The sequence below is a fragment of the Anthonomus grandis genome, chromosome 12 (genome assembly GCF_022605725.1).
Source record: "Anthonomus grandis grandis chromosome 12, icAntGran1.3, whole genome shotgun sequence".
NCBI lineage: Eukaryota > Metazoa > Arthropoda > Insecta > Coleoptera > Curculionidae > Anthonomus > Anthonomus grandis.
This window is the reverse complement of record NC_065557.1, coordinates 20732538-20752687: the sequence shown is the minus strand read 5'-3', so window position 1 is coordinate 20752687 and position 20150 is coordinate 20732538. Positions and strand designations below refer to the sequence as shown.

The following is a 20150-nucleotide window of genomic DNA, read 5'->3' as shown; positions in this document are numbered from 1 at the left end:
ATATATAAGTAATGGGATTATTTTTTTAAGACTTTTGCCAGCGTAAACAATTAAGATAAATTTACAAAAAATTACGCATTATTTTGTAGCCGGCTTTATTATCTGCAAACAAATTTAATGGTAAGGCAGGTAATAAGGCCGCGGCCTTGTTACAAGTCTGGCATCCATTTTCTTTTTGAGGTTAGATGTAACAAAAAAAGAGTAAATAAAACGAAACAACTATGTTAAGTTAATCTATATACCAACACAATTTGGAAAATATAATGCAAACAATACTCTAATCAAACTACCAAAAAATGTTACTCACCTTTTGCAGGTATTTTTTACAACACGGGCACGAAAACACTTCCAAATTTTTAAACACGTGCATGTAGGTAAATGGAGGAATGTATACTAGCTCGCAAAGCGCCAACTGTTTTGTGTTAGATCTGTCTACACCTAGATGGTGCCACTAGGACCACAGAATATTAAGGTATCCGTTGGGATAACTTTGGCTTTATTACCTGCCCGGCCTTATTACCCAACAGTACCTTATTTCTTTTTGGCGGCTTGTCCTGACATAGTTTTCAGCGATTTTATAAAGGTGTCTCGAATGTTACTCCATTTGCTCATCACAGCACTTGCTGAAACAAAATTTAACAATCAATTTTTATGACAGATACCTGGCTAAATACATTCACTGATATGACCTACACCTACCAACTACGTATCAAGACAATAAGCAGAATAGTGACTCAAGTATGTGACCAAATATGGATTATTTTAAGTGGTTATTAATAGCAGAAGGATTTAAGCAAAAAGCTAATTTTTCAAACTGCATCGGTTCTGTCGATGGAAAGCATATTCGAATTGAAAATTTCCCTAAATCTGGCACAATGAACGTACAATTGAAAATGGATATTTTTCAATTGTACTTTTAGCAGTAGTTGATTTCGATTACAGATTCGTGTACTTATGTTGATATCGGTTCCTATGGTAAATACTGTGACTCCGCAATTTTTCAGCGCACAAATTTTTATCAACTACTCACTGTAGGCAGCTTGAATATACCTCCACCTGTTTTACTGCACCCGTCTCAGAATAGAAGAATGCCACATGTTTTAGTAGGTGATAAAAAAGCTTTTTAGCTCACCGAACATTTATTACGTCCTTTTGGCGGTAACCATCTAGCCGTAAAAAAACGGATATATAACTATCGACATTGTCGTGCACGAAGATACGTTGAATGTGCATTTGGCATAATGGCCAACAAATGGCGAATATTTCATCGTTCTTTAAACGTGGGAAAAAAACTTTGCAAATCCATAGTTAAGGCATGCGTCGTGTTACATAATATAATATTGTTCGTGAAAAAGATGGGTGCCGAACTGAGGATATGTTTATGTCTATCGTGCACGGTGGGTTGACCGATTTACCTAGGGCAGGAAATATACACCGCAAATGACATAAGAAATACCTTTTCTGATTATTTTGTTAGCCCAGAAGGCTCTTTGCCTTGGCAGATGAATAAGATCTAAACTTGTAGCATAAATAATAAAACTAACTTGTACTTACTAATTTCGTCATTGGGTTTCGGATCCATACTTTTAAAGTTCGGCTCTAAAAAACGCACACATCGTGCCATGCATTCTTTCGCATAATTTTATCTTTGGACACATCCTTGGATTTATCTCACAAGCATTCTTTACTTTCTACAACTTCTATTAAAGAATAAATGTCGTATATACATTTTTTGGCCATTTTTAATTGATTGTTTTATGGTATGCTAGGCTAAATGACAAATAAAACAATACCCGGTCGAACGGCACGGTATGACTGAAGTATATGGACAAGATCACACATGATTTGTATTGCCGGCACATCGGCCCGTCAAAATCTCGGTCCCCGTTTTAGCGGTCGCGCCGAACTACTCGAAATTTCGACGGGCGCTAGAATGCATGGACAGGTGGCCATAGTAAATGCATGTATCGCTAGTTCGGCCCGTCATCCCGTTCTCGGTGACGGCGGTGGTGGACAAACGCCCTAAGGATAGCGACACAGAAAACAGACCAAGAGTTTTTCTCTTTGTGTTCTGTTGATGGCGATGGCAATGACATCCAGAATAGAAAGTCAATCAGGAAAAACCCGAGCTAAAAAATACAGAGTGGATATTCTATCGCAGAATAAATGAAACAAAACAGCTTCTGTAACATATGGCAAAATTACGTTCCGCGCCATCTTTCGATCGAGCGCACAACCTGACACGCTCCTTCCATTTAACTTTCTTTTCTAAGGGGGGATTTTTAGGGGTAAAAAAATTATTCGGTTAATCGGTCATGAAGAATCGCTGGAAAATATTTTCAAGTTCTCAAAATGACGATTAAATGGTGTAACTGTCATCTTAAATTTGAAAATTGCATTTTCCAGGTTAAAATAAAAAGACTAAATCTACAGTAAGTCTTATTAGTTAATGTCTTTAAGTTAGTACTTATGGTAACATGTTTCGCCTTAAGGGCCTCATTAGGCCTATAATAGAAAACTTCATTTTTCTCCCCAAATTAGAAAACTTAAAAAGAAGAACACTTACCGGACATTCAACATTCACAATATAAAGATTAAATGACTAGCAAAAATCTACCAGTTAATGCAGTATGAATAAATGGAATAGATAGTGCCATCTATAAATAAGTAAATAAAATAGCGATACAAATCACAGATTACTCACTTAAGGTAAGACAGAAATAGATGGCATTCGTTATTACACAAGCTACGGTACTACATTATAAAATTATTGGTCTACAATGTTGTTAAAAATTGAGTGCGAACTATACGGCTGTACATTATTTACACAAGTAAAATCAGGTCTTTTTAGGGCCTTGCTTATCTCAAAAGAATCGAGAGAGATTAAGTAAGATTAATAATTTCCGGACAGTCTCTGGAACCTCTATATCCTAGATACCTTTAATAAATGAGTTTTTAGTCGACCACGTAGCGTTGAAACCTTAAAATTCTAAGGATATTATTTAGCCATGAAGAGCTTGATTTAGCCATATTAATGAGCATATTTGGCTTATGGATCTTAGGTTAATACCACTTAAAAAAAATTTAAAGTGGTGTTTTGGAATTAATCGGGTATAATTTAAATTTATTTTTTTTAAAGTATTCTATTGTTCACATATATAGTCGGCTCTATTCATCACGAGCAAATAAGAAATTTGTCTGTCTTATTGAATATAATGTCGTTTTTATCATTTTTCTCTTTAAGGACCCTAAAGCCTGATTGGAATTCAAAAAATTAGTTTTCCGGTAAAAGTTCCAATTTAAAAAGGTTATATGACTCTCACTATATTTCAGTAAGCTATATCTGTAGATTGAAGAATGTTTTCTTCTATTTTCTTTCTAGCACATGAAAATTGAATTTTAGGGTTTTATAGGTTAGGTTTAATAGCAAGTCCTCTTTATATTTACAAAAGGAAACTTTCATTAAATTTAAGAACCTGCCTTGAAAAATGTGGCAGTGTGTTTTTTGATTGGATTTTCTTTAAATTTCGCATAATAAACTAATTGTTTTTTAATTTTTTTAAAGAGAATCAGTTTATTTCATTTTCATTAAAAAAATTCAGTTATTGCACAAAAAAAATCAGTTATTAGCAAAGATAGTGGGGGCGAGGGCATTAAATTGTTTTTGCAATAACTTGCTTTAACAAACTCGAAAAACTTATCCATTATCCCAAAGATGCTGGTCATACACTTTTATAAAAGGTAAAAAACACGAAATCTACAGCATCACAAATTTGGTACGGTTGAGAAGAGCATTCCATGGGTAATAAGAATCCACCAAAACATAGTTAATTTAAGGTAAAATGAAAATCCTTCAGTCTCCCTCCACTTATTCATTAAACATTTAGTTAACTTAAAATTCTCTACATGTTTCGGACACAGTGGTGTCCATCATCAGGGGGTAAAAGGTTTAAAATTGGTAACAGGCACACGCCCCAGGGTTTGATTACATATCAAAAACCCTCCATTTATTATTAATATAGGCTAATAACATCTAAAGAAGGAAAATGAACAACAAAATAAACGAGATTTTAAAAAGGCAATTGTGAGCCTAAAAATATAAATGATTGAACTTATTACGTCACTTTATATTATGCCACACAATATTATACCCTGCTTTTAAAAAGAAACGAATACAAATTTTATGCGATTAATTTCTTGTCTGAGAGACCTGCGTATATTTTACCCCATTCATATGAGTGGTTCACTCTGATGGTAGCTTAGAATATCGGGTGCAATTTTACCGCATTCTCTAGTGATGCGTTTCCGTAAATCTTCTAAGTGTGAGTCTAAAAATAGTCGGGGAACATGCAAATTTTCGATTTCAGATGACGTTACAAGAAGAAATGAAGGAGCAGACAAATCGGATGATCTCGTGGACGATTCGATAGTACTTTGTTTTCCAATCCATCTACCAGTAAAATATTAAAAATTCTATTGCACACCGACGCGTAACTCAAGTTCAAAAAACGACCCGAAACACCATTTTAAAGAAAATTAGCGCGTCTGTCGAATGGCGAATATCGTCCCACGAAGAAGTTGTCAAGTGAAAGTCAGAGTGATCAGATTTTTCCCCTAAAAACGAAAGTATACGGATCGGAGAATTTTTAAAAATTTTTATATTCAAAGCCGATAACTTGGCTAAACTGTTTTCTAGGAACCACACTTCATATGCCAAGTCTTTTCCGCTGTGATGGAACAACTATGTAAGACGAGTAACGAGAGTTATCATGGACAATGGTATTGTATAGTTGAACAACTGTTTTGCGGTCAGTGAAACACTGGATATAAATTGTATAAATAAAAACACAATTCAAATAAAAATAGCTTTATTGTGATAAATAAAACATATGTTGGCAAATGTAATAACATAAACCAAAATTTAAAAGCAGACAAAAAGTGGTCTAATCGTGCGCCTAATATCCAGAGGACATATATGCAAAATAAATGAAAACAGCTGCACTGTTGCAAAAGAATTTCCGAGCAGATCCCTGTTTTTACTTTTATAATAGTTAATGATAAAACCTTTATTAATAATATTAATAACCACATCACCCCAATCTACGACTACCGCTTGTATCAAAATGTTCGATCGAAAATAACAAACAAAGCAATTCCAGAACTGAAACGCCAGCACCGAGGAACAGAAGATTACATAATAAAGTTGAAGCTATCGGAAAAGATGCAGGTTAGCTAACTGAATTTATGTGAGTAGTGCGAACTTAAAAAGTGCAGAAAAAAATCTACGTTCTTTTATTAAAATATAGGTAAATAACTTGCCCATCTACGATGTACAAACCAATTTAATCTTGTGTTACAGAACGCATATACAGGTTGGGGAATCGATCATTACTTATGGAGAGGTGCTTAATGGCGAAATATATCAACCCGCACGCATACATTTCGTGCGCTCTGCTACGTGATTGTTTTTCAGTAATTTAACTATATATGGACAATACACCTTACCTTAAATAAAATATATTCTTCTATTAGCTATAGGTTTAATTTAATTTTTACAAATAATAAATGAAGTGTACTCAGGCAATTTTTATTTCATGAAATCACAGTTGGTTATAATATCTGTCTTATAAGTAGATAACTAATAAATAGCATTATATGTATACGTAAATACTAAACTAAATATATGTATTGGTACTTAAATATATTATACGTAGTATTATTCTAGGTACTTTTACTTATTATATATGGGGATCCTTTTCATTTAAGATACTTTAAGTATTTCTTACGTATTGTATGTGAATAAAGCATCTATTTAATTATTGATACCCGTCATTTTGTTAGGTCATTTTGTAATTTTAAAAATATAACGTATTTATATAATTATCATGATATATATAAAATCGTTCTTTATAGCATTTAGCTTTGTAAAATATATGTCCACGCAACCCAAAAAATTAATTTAATATTGTGGACTTCTATATTTTATAGAGAAAATACTTTCGTAAATGCTAGGGAAGACAAGGTGTTTTTTTTTAATATATAATTTTTTGGTCTCATATTAACGCGTATTAAAATACTTTCATTTATTTGTCAATATTATTTCGTTGAACAGTTCACCTTTATCCATGAATATGTAAGGTAGACTCGGGCAAATGTAAAAATGGGGTGAATGTGACAGCAGCTGATAATAACATCCACATAATAAATACTCACTATTCTCTCGTGTCAATACTATTATTTACTTCCCACACCAACTTAGTAAGATGCACAGGTTACCACAAAGGCACTGGTCTCCAAAAATATCTAACTTCGCAAATTTAAGGTAAGTTATTGATGTTGTCGCTTATATAGAACTTGTCTATTAGTGTACACGGCATGTAAGTTTAATATTTCACAGATCATTTTTTTTGTTATTGATATATGTTACATTTGCCCCATTATTTTGGTGGTACGGGACAATTGCAATATATCAATAAATTACATCTACCTCATATAACATATTTGCCTTTATTCTGTTTTTATTTATTTATAGATGGTCCGCTACTATAAGAAAAAAATGCAAAAGCCATATTATTCATAAGGTGATGCAAATATAGCCGTCCGAAATTATACATATAGCTGATCGACTGACTACTTAGAGAGCTTCTAAGATCTACAAAAGTCCGTATTCGATAATATATAGTAGTGCAAAGGGTCTTCGACGTGTACTGAAAGAAACTAGGGGCAAGCAACTAGGGAATTAAATCTTGAAGATCAACCCGGACAGATCTGAATTATTGACGAAAGACGTTTTTGTATAGATCTGAGTAAAACAGAAGCTAGCCAAACTGGAAGTGAGCCAGCGCGGCAAACCATGTCGCACCATCTACAGATGTGTAAATAACTACAGTTAAACTAGCAAACCAAGAAAACATTTCAATCCTAAAGTTGCCACCTCACACAACACACTTATTACAACCACTTGAATTGCGGTTTTTAGATCGGTTAGAGCGAGATTGTACCAAAAATTTGTTAAGTGGCAACGCCATAATATAGGTAGAAAGTTGCCCAAAAACTGAACCAACGAAATGCAAGTTAAAAAAAGTAAATTTAGTGCCACGCGTACATCTGCCTCTTTAAGTGAATCTAATGATAAGATTGCAATTTATGTAGAATCATCAGATGACGAAGCCGTTTTAGAAGAACTGAACAATTCATTTCAAGAAGAGGACTCATTTGAATATTTAGTTCTTGAAGAAAATAAATGAGTTCTAGTTCAATTTCCTACAAAACAGAAAATTGTTCATTATGTTGGAAAACTTATGAAGAAAAATGAGGAAACCGACAAAGGGTTGGTAAATTTTCTACGACTAAGAAAAAATAAATTTATTGGGACAATAATTGAGGATAAATCTCTTGTGAATAGTGCAGACATATTAAGAATTCTGCCAGAACCTGTTGAAGACAGAAGAGTATCCAGGTTAACATTTAAAGTAAAGTTTGCCGGGATGAATATTTATTAATAGAAGTTGATTTTAAAGTGTTACCATTTTTTGTGTGTATGTATTAATTTAAGTATACCTACTTTGAGATATTCGGTTATTAATTTTACCTTTTCTGTTAATTTTTTATATGATTTGGTCTGTTTCAGTTGTGAGCGTTTGTCGCATTAAATCACATTTTTAGGTTATAAAAAACTTATAGCGCAAACAAACATTTTTTACAATTGCTCCAATAGTTCTTTTAAATATCTTTATTACCACATTTAAACGATTTGTTACAGCCCCGATTTGCCCCACAGTATGGGGCAAATGTGACATATTGTCAGCGTTTTAAAAAATATCGAAAATCGCCTTGGTTAATTATCATAAAAAACTTTTTTACACACGGTTTCTACATACCGGGTGTTCATTTAAAAACTTCCCACGACGGATTTATCAAAAACCACTGTTTAAAAAAAAACGCCAAAATACGTCAAAAAGTTTGTCAAGGGGGACAACTTTCTAACCTAAAATTACTTCACAATAAATAAAAACTGATATTTTCATTTTCAAGTTTTTGTTTTCTATCTGAACAAATTAAGATAAACAAAGATTTTTCTAATTTTCTCGAAAACGAATCGACCGATTTAAAAAAACCAAACGTCAATAAAAGACTTCGGAAGACCTTTTAAACAAGCTATTACTCGATACCCCTTGCCATTTAAAATTTTTAAGGGGATGACCCTGGGAGGCAGAGGGTGAAAGGGGGTGAAGTAATTTTAGATTAGAAAGCTTTCCCCCTTGACAAACGTTTTGACGTATTTCGGCGTTTTTTTTTTAAACAGTGGTTTTCGATAAATCCGTGGTGGCAAGTTTTCAAATGTTCAAGTTCAATTTTCAAGTTTTCAACACCCTGTATCTCCAAATTCAATGTTATGTTATAATAAGCAAAGTCACATTTTAAAATTCAATATGAATTATTAAAAATATATAACTGATTTGCCCCAGTCTACGTTACTATTAAAGCATTTCTATAAAATTATTAAAGCATAAAAGGTTTTTGCAGAAATAGACCCAATAAATGCAAAAAAAATGGTTTTAAATTAAAAGTGTCGCTATAACTATAAAACATCCAGTTAATCTAGTGAGTTGAAAAACTAAAGTATAATTACTTGAATCAATGTATTATACAGGGTGCTCATTTGAAAATTTTCCACCACGGATTTATCGAAAACCACTGTTAAAAAAAAACGCCGAAATACGTCAAAAGGTTTGTCAAGGGAGACAACTTTCTAAACTAAAATTACTTCCCCCTTAAAAATTTTAAATGGCAAGGGGTATCGAGTAATAGCTTGTTTAAAAGGTCTTTCTAAGTCTTTTATTGGCGTTTGATTTTTTTAAATCGGTCGATTCGTTTTCGAGAAAATTAGAAAAATCTTTGTTTATCTTAATTTGTTCAGATAGAAAACAAAAACATGAAAATATCAGTTTTTATTTCAATAAGTGTTCAAAATGTTGCCCGTTAGGGTTTGCCAAATCTACAATTCGTTTATAATTTAAAACGGAAACTAACAACATAAACAGCAATTCCGAAGATTAGACGTGGAAAAAACTAAATAACAACCTGAATTTTTTTCCGCATTCTTTTCATCAACACAGATATCCTGGGCGAACTGTATTTATGGTTATACCTGCTTAGTTATTTATAGTTGCTACGGAAAATAAAGAATTTATTTTGCCGTCAGTAACATTTGTGACAGTCTTGGAATAGTGAAAATTTATTTGTTGAATTGAAGATTTTACTTCCAAAATGGTTTACACACTAGCCGAAAGAGTGGAAATTATTCTAATTTATGGTGCCCAAAATCAATGTGCTCGGCAAACTGCCGTCACGTTTAACGCCAGACATCCGGAGAAGATAACTTCGCATAGGTACCTATGTTTTGGAATTTTGGATGAAGCGAGCGGCTTTGAAGTTGAAGTTTTGGGTCATTTTGTAATAAATCCTAATACTTCATTACGCAAAATTGTTGCTGCCACTGATATTTCATTAGCTCTGTTCACACAGTTACCAAACTTCATAAATTTCATCCATTCAAAATGAAAATATTGCAAGAGTTAACCGAAGACGATTTCAATAGGCGAGTTGAGTTTTGTGAAAAAATGACTGAAGCGATTAATGATAATACTATTCATGTAAAGAATAGCTGCTTCAGCGACGAATGCACATTTTATCTAAATGGATTTGTTAATAAGCATAACTGTTGATATTGAAGCAATGAAAATCCTCAGGCATTTGTAGAAGGGCATACCCAGTACCCTCAAAAAATTAATGTATGGGAAAGCATTTTAGGAAATAAAGTGATTGGACCATAATTTATTAACGGAAATTTAAATGGAGACATTTATTTGGATATGTTGGAAAATGCCATCAATCCGCTTATCACTGACTCCATTGAAAACCAAATCGATGATGATGGAAACCCTATACTTGATGAGGCTGAAATATATTTCCAGCAAGACGGCGCTCCTCCTCACTATGTTCTTCCCGTTCGGCAATGGCTAGACGACGAGTTTCCAGGTAAATGGATAGGGCGAAGGGGGGCCTATAGAATGGCCTGCTAGATCTCCTGATATAACGCCGTTAGACTTTTTCTATGGAGTCATTTGAACAAATTAAGATAAACAAAGATTTTTCTAATTTTCTCGAAAACGAATCGACCGATTTAAAAAAATCAACGTCAAAATAAAAGACTTCGAAAGACCTTTTAAACAAGCTATTACTCGATACCCTTTGCCATTTAAAATTTTTAAGGGGATGACCCTTGGGGGCAATGGGTGAAGTAATTTTAGGTTAGAAAGTTGTTCCCCTTGACCAACCTTTTGACGTATTTCGGCGTTTTTTTTTAAACAGTGGTTTTCGATAAATCCGTGGTGGGAAGTTTTCAAATAAACACCCTGTATAATGAATGCACGATATTACAAATATATATCGTTACATACCAGATATATACGGGCTGATGTTAGTCTTAACTATTCTGACAATTTTAAGAATATTAGTCCACACTGGGCAATCGTATACGGAATATACTGCTTACTGTAGGTATGTATTTACCATTTTTCATATGACAATTTGGAATGTTTCTGAATTTGAGCCTGAATCAGACATAGATTTATGTTAAGAAATAACAACTAATAAATATTAAAGGCTAAAATTAAAAGTGAATTTATAAACTGCTGTTACCAAATTTTACAAAGCTATAACGAGCGTTAACTTTTTTGCTCGACAAAGCTTTGGCTTTACTGTTTGCTTTTGCATAAGTATTTACCAAAATCTCGACATCACACAACCTTTAAGATCTAGTATCTTTATCCGCCTCCATGTCTTTTTTCTATAAATCTGTAGATATTGATGAATATTAAATTCATCAAAGTACTGTTTAAGCTATTTGAACAATGAGAATTTTCCTCATAACCATGTTCTTATGCTTAAAATCAGCCTCAGGAAACCCTCTATTTGCGTATGAAATAATGAATAACATTTTTAATGTCGCGAACTTGGTAAACTTGGATGACAAAATTTTGTTCAACTTAGAAAGCTTTTGAGGTAAAAAAGAAGCTCTTATATGAAATTATTGAGAAATATACGATCTTTCTTTCTTTGCCTAAAAAGAATGTTTTCTGGTACTTATATATTTCACTAATAGTAGAACTTTAAAGGTATATTTTGTAGATATAGTGGTCATCTGTATAAAAAATTTCAAGATTATGCATTAATGCGAATATGAATTATGTCAAAATGGTTCGTTACGTTGTTATCAATTTAAAACATAGCGAAAAATAAGCGAAGCTTCCCATTCATCATGGAAAACTACCATTTTTATAATTAGTTTGCACAAAGGTAATAATCTCCTTTTTATTTCATCATATTTTGCAAACATAAATAAATCAAATTATTTATGTGCACTCAGGTAAACAAAATATTTTGTTTATGTATTTTTTGAAGCGGACTAGGTAAAAAAGTATATCATCATACAAGGTCTACATACACTATGTACCTAAGATAGTTTCAAAATTTAGAGACTGAATCTGGGCGTAATACAGCAAAGTGGTCGACCAAGAATTTTATCCATTTTAGCATTAGCCAAGCCATTAACAAGTGAAGTAAATTATGAACTATAAATTTTTTATATGACAAATATTATCCTCACAAAAGCATTTTAAGAAAAATTAGGGCATTTCATTAAAGAAATGTGAAATGGAGGATTTGTATGTTTTTTTACATTGAATTAAAAGTGCTTGCTATGCAGATCGCAATGTTCAAGGTATTGCAGAAAGATAAAACAAAGTGGCCCTCTCGCCTACTCCAATTAACCCCAATTGGAGTTTTTCACAAAAATATTAAAAAAAAAATTAGTTTACAAAGTGATGTCAGCAAACTTGCGACACCTTAAAAGCGGTAATACAGAACGTTCAAAATGATTTTATTTCACGTATTTTGTATGTTTGTACTAACGGTCAATAATAATTAAGTTTTCTGAGACCTACCTTACTGACACTTTTTTTACACTCTATTAATACCACTAAACGAGCCGCAATTGTTGACTTTACTGAAATAATTCATCATACAATTAATCATCCACCTATAAATATCAATGACCCAGAACTGTCTATAAAATCATTTAATACTCACCCCTATTGGTATTGTAGGGGGAGTTAAGTAGATATTTCTCCACGCAAAAACATAGTACATAGTTATGTACCATTAAAAAACTAAAATAAAAAATGTATAGAGGTACAAATTTGTTTACTTGTTCCAAACTGCATAACTTATTTCCATTGCAGCTGAAAAGTCTCAAAATCATTTTAGAGTTGAATTCCTCTTGCCTACAGGATTTCTGTCCAAAATTTTTTTTCAGTAAATTTTTTGATCTATTTGACGTTCCAATGTAATTCCATTTAAAATAGATCATAGATCGTTATTAGATCATATCTAGGGGCGTTGAGATATCGGAATACTACTTTCAATAATAAAAAGCAACGAAGAAGAAAAATACGATGGGGAGGACTATTTATTACTTCTTATATTTATTAAGAAAAAAGCCAAAGGTTTTTACTATCGGACCATTTCATTTCGGAACAAAAATTTAACCCCAAAAAGCAAATACCCAAATATTCCTAGAACAGATACCTCTAAGCACAATATTTGAAATGTTTATTATCACTGGTGTAATACAGTTTTGATAGAGCCTCGTGAAACTAAATCTGTACTATTTGGTTTTATTTTAACGTCTCTTTACTCTAATTTACATTTAGGCCCCATAAAAACAACTATCAAAGAAAATAGGGTTCCTAAGGATTATCCACTTTACTAGAGGAACGTACGACTATGTAACGACTGATGATGGCCAAATTGTTATTTATTACATGATGGATGGACAATGCTATAGTTACCGTTGTACGACCGTTCATGGGATTCGTCTAGTATTTGTAACTCAGCTGAGGACAAAAAAAAAATGAAATTCAAGACCAGATTGTAATGGAAAATAGAATCAGTTTATGGGTGGAACTGATCAGATGGATTCAAAATTTAATGTGTATAGAACAGGAATCGGGGACATAAAATGGTGGTGGTCAATTTTTACAGGCCTATTCGAAATGGTTGGATAAGTTTTCAAAAACATAACCCAGACGTTGAATTTCATTTTTTTTGACACAGTTGACTTTCGCAGAAAAATGGCCTAACTAATTTTGCAAAAAAGGCAATGTTGAAGGTTTTGTATTAATTTATTAATTAATACCTCTAAGTACTAGCATGCCATTTAACACGCAGCTTCTAACTTTACTTCAGATAACAAAAAATTATAAAATTAATAAAATCAATATTTTAGCCTTTTAATACATAATTAGGCCAAAAATTAACGTTTTCGTGTCACTTTTTTTAATATTTTAAGAACCTTCTAAATTGTTCGGTTTCTTATTTTTTATGCTGGTAAAAAGAGTGAACAATTTTTTGTCCTTATGGAAACAACCAATTTATACCCTGAGATATCGAGTTATGTATAGATTTTTGTAACGATCTTTGTTCACGAGTTTCCAGCATTTTGAAACCTGGCATTACAACAAAAATAAGATTACATTATCAAATCCGATTAAATCAACCCAGATTAAATACCTTAAGAGGTATCTTGGCGATGCTAAATTCTTTTTATCATTTATATCCCGAATTCTTATCATCTGTATCCAACTTACATTTTCTGCTTTATCATCGAGGTACAACGTATTCCAAACTTAACACCAGTGTTATATACGATTCTAATCTATCACACAATGTACTATAGTGAACTAATACATTAGGTCAAAAAAAAAGAATAAAAACCAAGACACGTGTCCACAAACATAACAATATCTTGTTAATAAACACTACTACTCAGATGTCATTGGAAATATCTGTAAGAAAGGCTAAAGAATCAGCTACTTTAGATTATCCATTTTGCAAAGCTCTCCCAGTATAAGTTAAATAAAATCGAGTATAGCAATATACTAAATAGCTTTGTAAAACAAAATGGATCTTCTAGGGTCGCTTAAAAAAAGGAAAAGACCAAGCTCAAGATCTACTTTATGAAACTACTTTATTTGAAACTGCTCAACTACAAGTGCATTTTGCGACAATTAAGACCGCCCTACGCTACACATGAAAATACACACTACGCTAGTAACTAGTAGCTCTGAAAACTTACATGGTACCTGTAAACCTACAGTTATAATTAATATTTAAGATATTAATATTACGCCAAACATCTAAACAATTAATCTAATCTAAATAACAATTATTGGTTAATAGCTTGGTGGGCAAAACTGCTTAAATGTGTTAAACAAACCTTATGATCCGAATGCTGCTTAATGTATGAGTTAGTAGATTGCCAATAAAATAAAAGTGTTGGAAATTTCAATATTACTGGATTTAATAATGTATGTTTGTAGTTGGATATACCAAAACTATTTAAAAAGTTAATTTACTCGTATTGTAATGTACGTATTCTTTATGTATTCCATTTCCCTATCCTAAAATTTTAATGCAACTACCATTAATGGGTTTAAAAGGGTTATTAAATCGTATTAGTATATTTATTTAAATAAAAAGTTATGCATTTAGTATAAAAAGTGTAATGTTTATTCACATTAGTCTTCATTTCACAGTATAATACAAAGTAGCATAAGACTTTAAGAGCTCAATAGTAATCAAAACTAACAAATTTATTTTAAAATCTACAAGTACAAAAACACTTACCACATGCGATCTTATAGCCGTGTGACTAATTTAATATAGCGTTTTTGTTAGTCGAAACTCATTCACTAAACAGCCACGGATGTCGTCACATGCCCTAATTAAGTCTACCGCTATAAGGATAATTAAAAAACTATGTTTTTGTTTCAAATTATATTTCCCGACCCTCTAATTCAGGAAACTATTAAGTATATATGTACATTTAAATTTTACCTTCTAAAACGTTACTCAATACAAAAATAGAGGGTTATGCTTTCACATTCGTTATTGCTTTTCAAAAATGTATACAGCATACAGTAAGTAGTAAAAGGCATAAATTATTATGTCATACAGATTGTTTCTTATCAAGCAGTCAACAGACTTGCGCAATGAAAATTCTAAGACTATGATAAATATTTGGCACAGTGACCTTATTATGGTTGAAGCGTACGTTTTTTCGATAAGAGACAATATGTAATACAAAAAAGCAAAAATATAAAAACTAATAATGTACTTACACTCAATATGACCAGCAAAAGTAAAAGATTACAGTTATACGACCAAATAATATCCAGTTTTAATATTTTTGCTGCCTTGGAAGAGGTAAAAACTTGAATGCCTAATAACTATCACAAGGCTTAATTTATACTTTACCAATGGTATTATTAACATACGGAATAAGTTCAATAGTATAACAAATAAAATATAATACATTTTTTGAAGTCGCTTTGGATACCGCCATTGGTGAAGTTACTAAAGTTTGCGACTAAAATTATTATTAAGGATCTAAGGGTACGAATAATCCATAGTCCGAGATACAGTCGCAAAAGATAGTAAACGTAACTTTACCTACATTTGACTATCTTTTGCACTTGTAAATAAATTTTACTACTAGCATTCTAACAAGCATTAACTACTTTTATTCAGTACTGAACGCCTTATTTACAAAAAACCTAACGCACTAATACACTAAACCAATAATGTCTTTTTTGGAATGCACATTGCTGCTTTGATATTTTTAATGTACAGTGTCATTTGTCAGTTATAGTCTATATTGAGAATCTAATTCGTTCAGGAGAACATCTAATGCTTTTACAAGCCATCACAATTTCGTCACAATTTTATCTTTAAAATAAAAAGGAAAGACTTAAGTAAACCGCTAAGCACTGTGGTCTTTTATCGCAATGTTTCCATATTTAATATACCATCAAATTTTATAATAATATACAGACAAAAATCTTTGTATTGTGATTCGTCTGCCAAAACCAGGAATAGTCATTGTTTAAATCCACTTACAAAACTTTCGATATTTTAATCTTCCAAAATAACAAATGTGCTTAAGTAAGGAGTAGGTAAGCAAAAAAGCATTATTTTTGGCTTAGGCGAAGATTCACGAAGATGCTACATTATAATTATGCGGTTTTAGAGATCTTTGATATAGGGCTAGATATAAAAAAATAGATTAACACGTTGACTATTGGCTACTATGTGGAATATGGGTAATATTTTGTAACGTAAATGTGGATGCAATAAGACATAGATCTTGTATTTTCCCTTCTATTCAATAATTCTAAAATCTAATTATTTCAAAGAAATTATAGATTTAATTGCCTGGCACCAAAATTACGGAAAGTCAATAGCTAAGAATATTTTTCTAAGACGTCAAAGATTACATATTTTATTTAAAGCAATAAGTCACCGACGTTTTATTGTCATCATTTTAAAAGTAACGACACTTTTCATAGAGTAACAAAAAAAATACAATTGCTGTTATATGTACACATTCCCAAGAGAAGTTATAATCTGGCAAGCTTTTGGTAATTGTCCAACTGCAACTAGAAAGATGTCTCGTGTTAGTAAAATAGTAATAACGTTAAAACCTTATTACGTTTGATATTCTATTCTAGTTTTATCCTTGTAAGATATTTTTTAAAGTAATAGCTTACTAATTTGATTTGTTTGAAGTACAAAAAAGATCATATTCAATTTTTTTCTTGAAACATCAAGGATGAACTCGTCTTTATACCACAATTTGCATTCTAAAGAAAGACCAAACCAAACAGCAGTTCACACGACGAACACCTAGAACTTATTTTCTGTATGCATAAATGAAAGTGTTCAACATAATGATAGATCCACCTTGATGATCGACCAACAATTCTTTCTTTAATATTTTTTCAAATTTTATTTATTTTTAAATAAAATTTGGTTCAAAAATACTACATATTTTTGCATAAATAGAGTTGATGCGAAAAAGGTGGATCGATGGAACCAAAAACCAAATCTGCCGTTCAAAAAAATTAAGTTTAGGGGTTATATTCAAATAACGATAATCCATTCATAGGTGAAGTCTTCTCGATGAAATGAAACGAATTAAGCACTAAAGCAAGAAAGTTTTAGACAAACTTTTTGCACGTCGACCACAGCCGAAAAACCTTTACTCATAATAATAATTTACCATCAACTTTTAAGTTTTAACAGGACAATATTGATCAAACCTGGTGAAACTGTTGTAAAGGCTTTCTTCTCTTATCTTTTTCCCTGACTTAAATCCGATCCAAAACTTGTAGTAGGAAACTAGAGGGCAAAGTTTAAGAATAATCATTCATAAAAATACAAAAATTATTCATACTTAAGTTATTCGCTTTCTTGGGGATACTCGAGGAAAAATCCTTGCAAATAATAATAGAAATTAATTAAATCAATGCCACTCAATCTCGATCATAGATATCAATCTCTTATAGATAATAATAGATGTTTTACCATATATTAGTCACTTATGGGGTTTAATTTTGGAATCAAATTGCTGTATATCTAGGGTCGTGTCTACCTACTTTTGTCCAACATAGTTATATTTTTTTTTCAAAAACTATTGAGTGGTCTAATAAAATGTTTTATATATTTTATCTTAAATTTTCGTGATATAGGTGTTCGGCTGATATGACATTATTATTCTAAAACCTTCTCAATTTGGCTTAGGATGTTAAAAAATAAAAAAAGAACATGGTTATGGCGAACCACGTGTTTTATTGTAATCGAGTCAAGATTTGATCGAATAAACTTCGAAAAAGTTTTGACGCCATTAATAAAAATGATGGTACAGTAAATTGTAATAGATATGAAATAGCTACATTTCATACCTATTGCAAGGTCTTTTTGCATAAAAATTACTGAACAAATGCATTTTTGACAGTCATTTTGAAGTTAATCTTATCGTGCATTCTGTTAAATATATTATAAATTATGGAACCCGAATTCTAAAAATGGCCAATATATATTCTTTGCATATGTAGGGATTAAAATTGTATTTCAAAAATAATACGAGTGTTTTTTTCAAGCATATTGTTTAAATTTTATTCGAGTAAAAAAATTAATAACCATAATATTATTTTCTTGTAGGATATATTTTCGGAGGAATTTAAAAAAAAAAAAACAAATTAAAGATGTACAACGGCTGAAAAATATTGATGCCACTATGATGAGTAAAGCGAATATGAAATATTTGCTCCCTCAATGCCAATGGCGGTAGTCAACGTGTTAACCTAATTTTTTATTTGATCACAGAGCAACAATTAACTCGTACGTATAGCGGATATTCTAAGCTTCATGGCAATTATAATTTGAAGTTGCAAAAATGAAACTGTTCAAAAGTGTAGTTTGAAACATTTATATAATTGGATAGAGACGATTAAATTAAAAAAGAAACGCGTGATATCCTAAGCATATATATATCACCCCCAGTGCAATGCTAAAAATAGCATCACTATGACCTGAATATGAAAGAAAATTGACCCTTACACCACCCAATATGTTCGAGGTGATAAAAAAATTATACGAGCGTCACGCCATCGATTGAATATAAAATCATGTCGTTGTATCTTTAGCATGCTTATTAAAATTTAAGTAGATTCGAATAGTATGTACATAAGTAATTTTAACAAATATCAATAGTATCTTAATTTAATACTGAATATTACTGTTTCAATACAGGGTGTATAACGTTAAGAGAACCGAAAGAGAGCTAATCTCTCCTAACGAAATGTAGAAACACACCCCTTATTGACACATTTACTGATTTTTTCCGATTAAATGTAATATAACACTTAACTCCTAAATCTAAAAGTTGGGTCTTTCTCACAGCTGAACAAGTATTGTATAATATACAAACATTAAGTAGATACTTGTATATGTCTTAAGATTAAAGTAATTGTTTCCAGATATTCACTAATATTAATGTATATAATAAGTAGATATTAAAATACCTTACATACAGTTTCTTATAGTCTAGGGCAAAAAATACTTAATTAAAATGAAAAGTTGAAAACTTATACAACTAAGCGAATCGATGAGATCTAATAACAAAAATAATTTAAGTTTAATATCATTAAGTAGTAAGTTAACCATTAAAGATACTGCCACGTTTCAGTCAAACACTAAAATTCAAAAAGAATGTTGTAAGTACTTATTTCAGTTAAGTACTTGACACACAACCTTGTTCTGAACCGTGTATTATATTATTGCCAAAATGGAATATGTTTATATACACGGTCAGATGAGCCATTTTAATTTTTTAGCTATTAAAGCTTAGCTGTTTTGGTAATGTTAAATTTAATTTCAAAGACCGTAAGGTTTACATGTCAGGTTAAGTGGTTTTATAACAGAAAATTAATATAAAAACGACCAACACAAATTAGACTTGGCCCAATCGGAAAATAGTAGCATTGAAATAATACTGATTATTGCGAGTTATTGCTTTATGCTAAATGAGCAGATCCAGGCGGCAGTTTTTTGTTGTTCAATCAACTGCTCATAGCATTTTAGCAAGTGAGATTCCTCGTTTTTTTTTGCTTAAATTCAAGACTTAGAAGGTTAATAGACAACCTCGAATACTTAAAGTTACATTAAAATACTACAAGTAGGCACAGTCTGCCGCCAAATGACAATCAAATTAAATAGCGAGAATCCTTGAGAATATTAAGACGTAATATAATGTTATATGTAATTGTTTCTTTGTATTAATCCAGTTAAACGTGAATTACAATTAATTGTTTGAAGCTCATTTTTCTTAATTAAATATTGCTTTAATATAGTTTAGCCCATAGGCAAGAACCTTTAAATTGATATGTTTTTAAATAAAAAATATAATAATTATTTTTATGGCTTCCTGCATGCTGGTTTAATTGTGTTCTGTAATTTTCATTGTTTTTTTTTTTTTTGAAACAATTACCAAAAGAGCCTCAATTCGACAAGAGTTCTCACTATCGACATTAATCTTACAGAAATTTAAGTTATACTTAGCCGTAACGTAATCGTATAGGAACACTATACAGTAGAACACAACCTGCTTGTTCATATGGCTTGTCTTTTACCTGTCATTTAAAAAAAGCTTCCATTTCTGGAAAAAAATGAGCAAGGTCTGAGTC

At 31.5% G+C, this 20150-nt stretch overlaps 1 protein-coding gene across 2 annotated transcripts in view; it reads right to left on the bottom strand.

Moving 5' to 3' along the window:
• Positions 1–14075: 14075 nt before the first annotated feature.
• The window catches only part of LOC126743443 (RNA-binding protein Musashi homolog 2), a 218539-nt gene continuing 212464 nt past the window's right edge, over positions 14076–20150 (bottom strand). For both annotated transcript variants that reach the window (XM_050450544.1, XM_050450543.1), the window contains one exon: positions 14076–20122. In XM_050450544.1, coding sequence (XP_050306501.1) covers positions 20104–20122 — 19 coding nt within the window. In that variant the 3' untranslated portion in view covers positions 14076–20103. The remainder of the gene's footprint in view (positions 20123–20150) is intronic.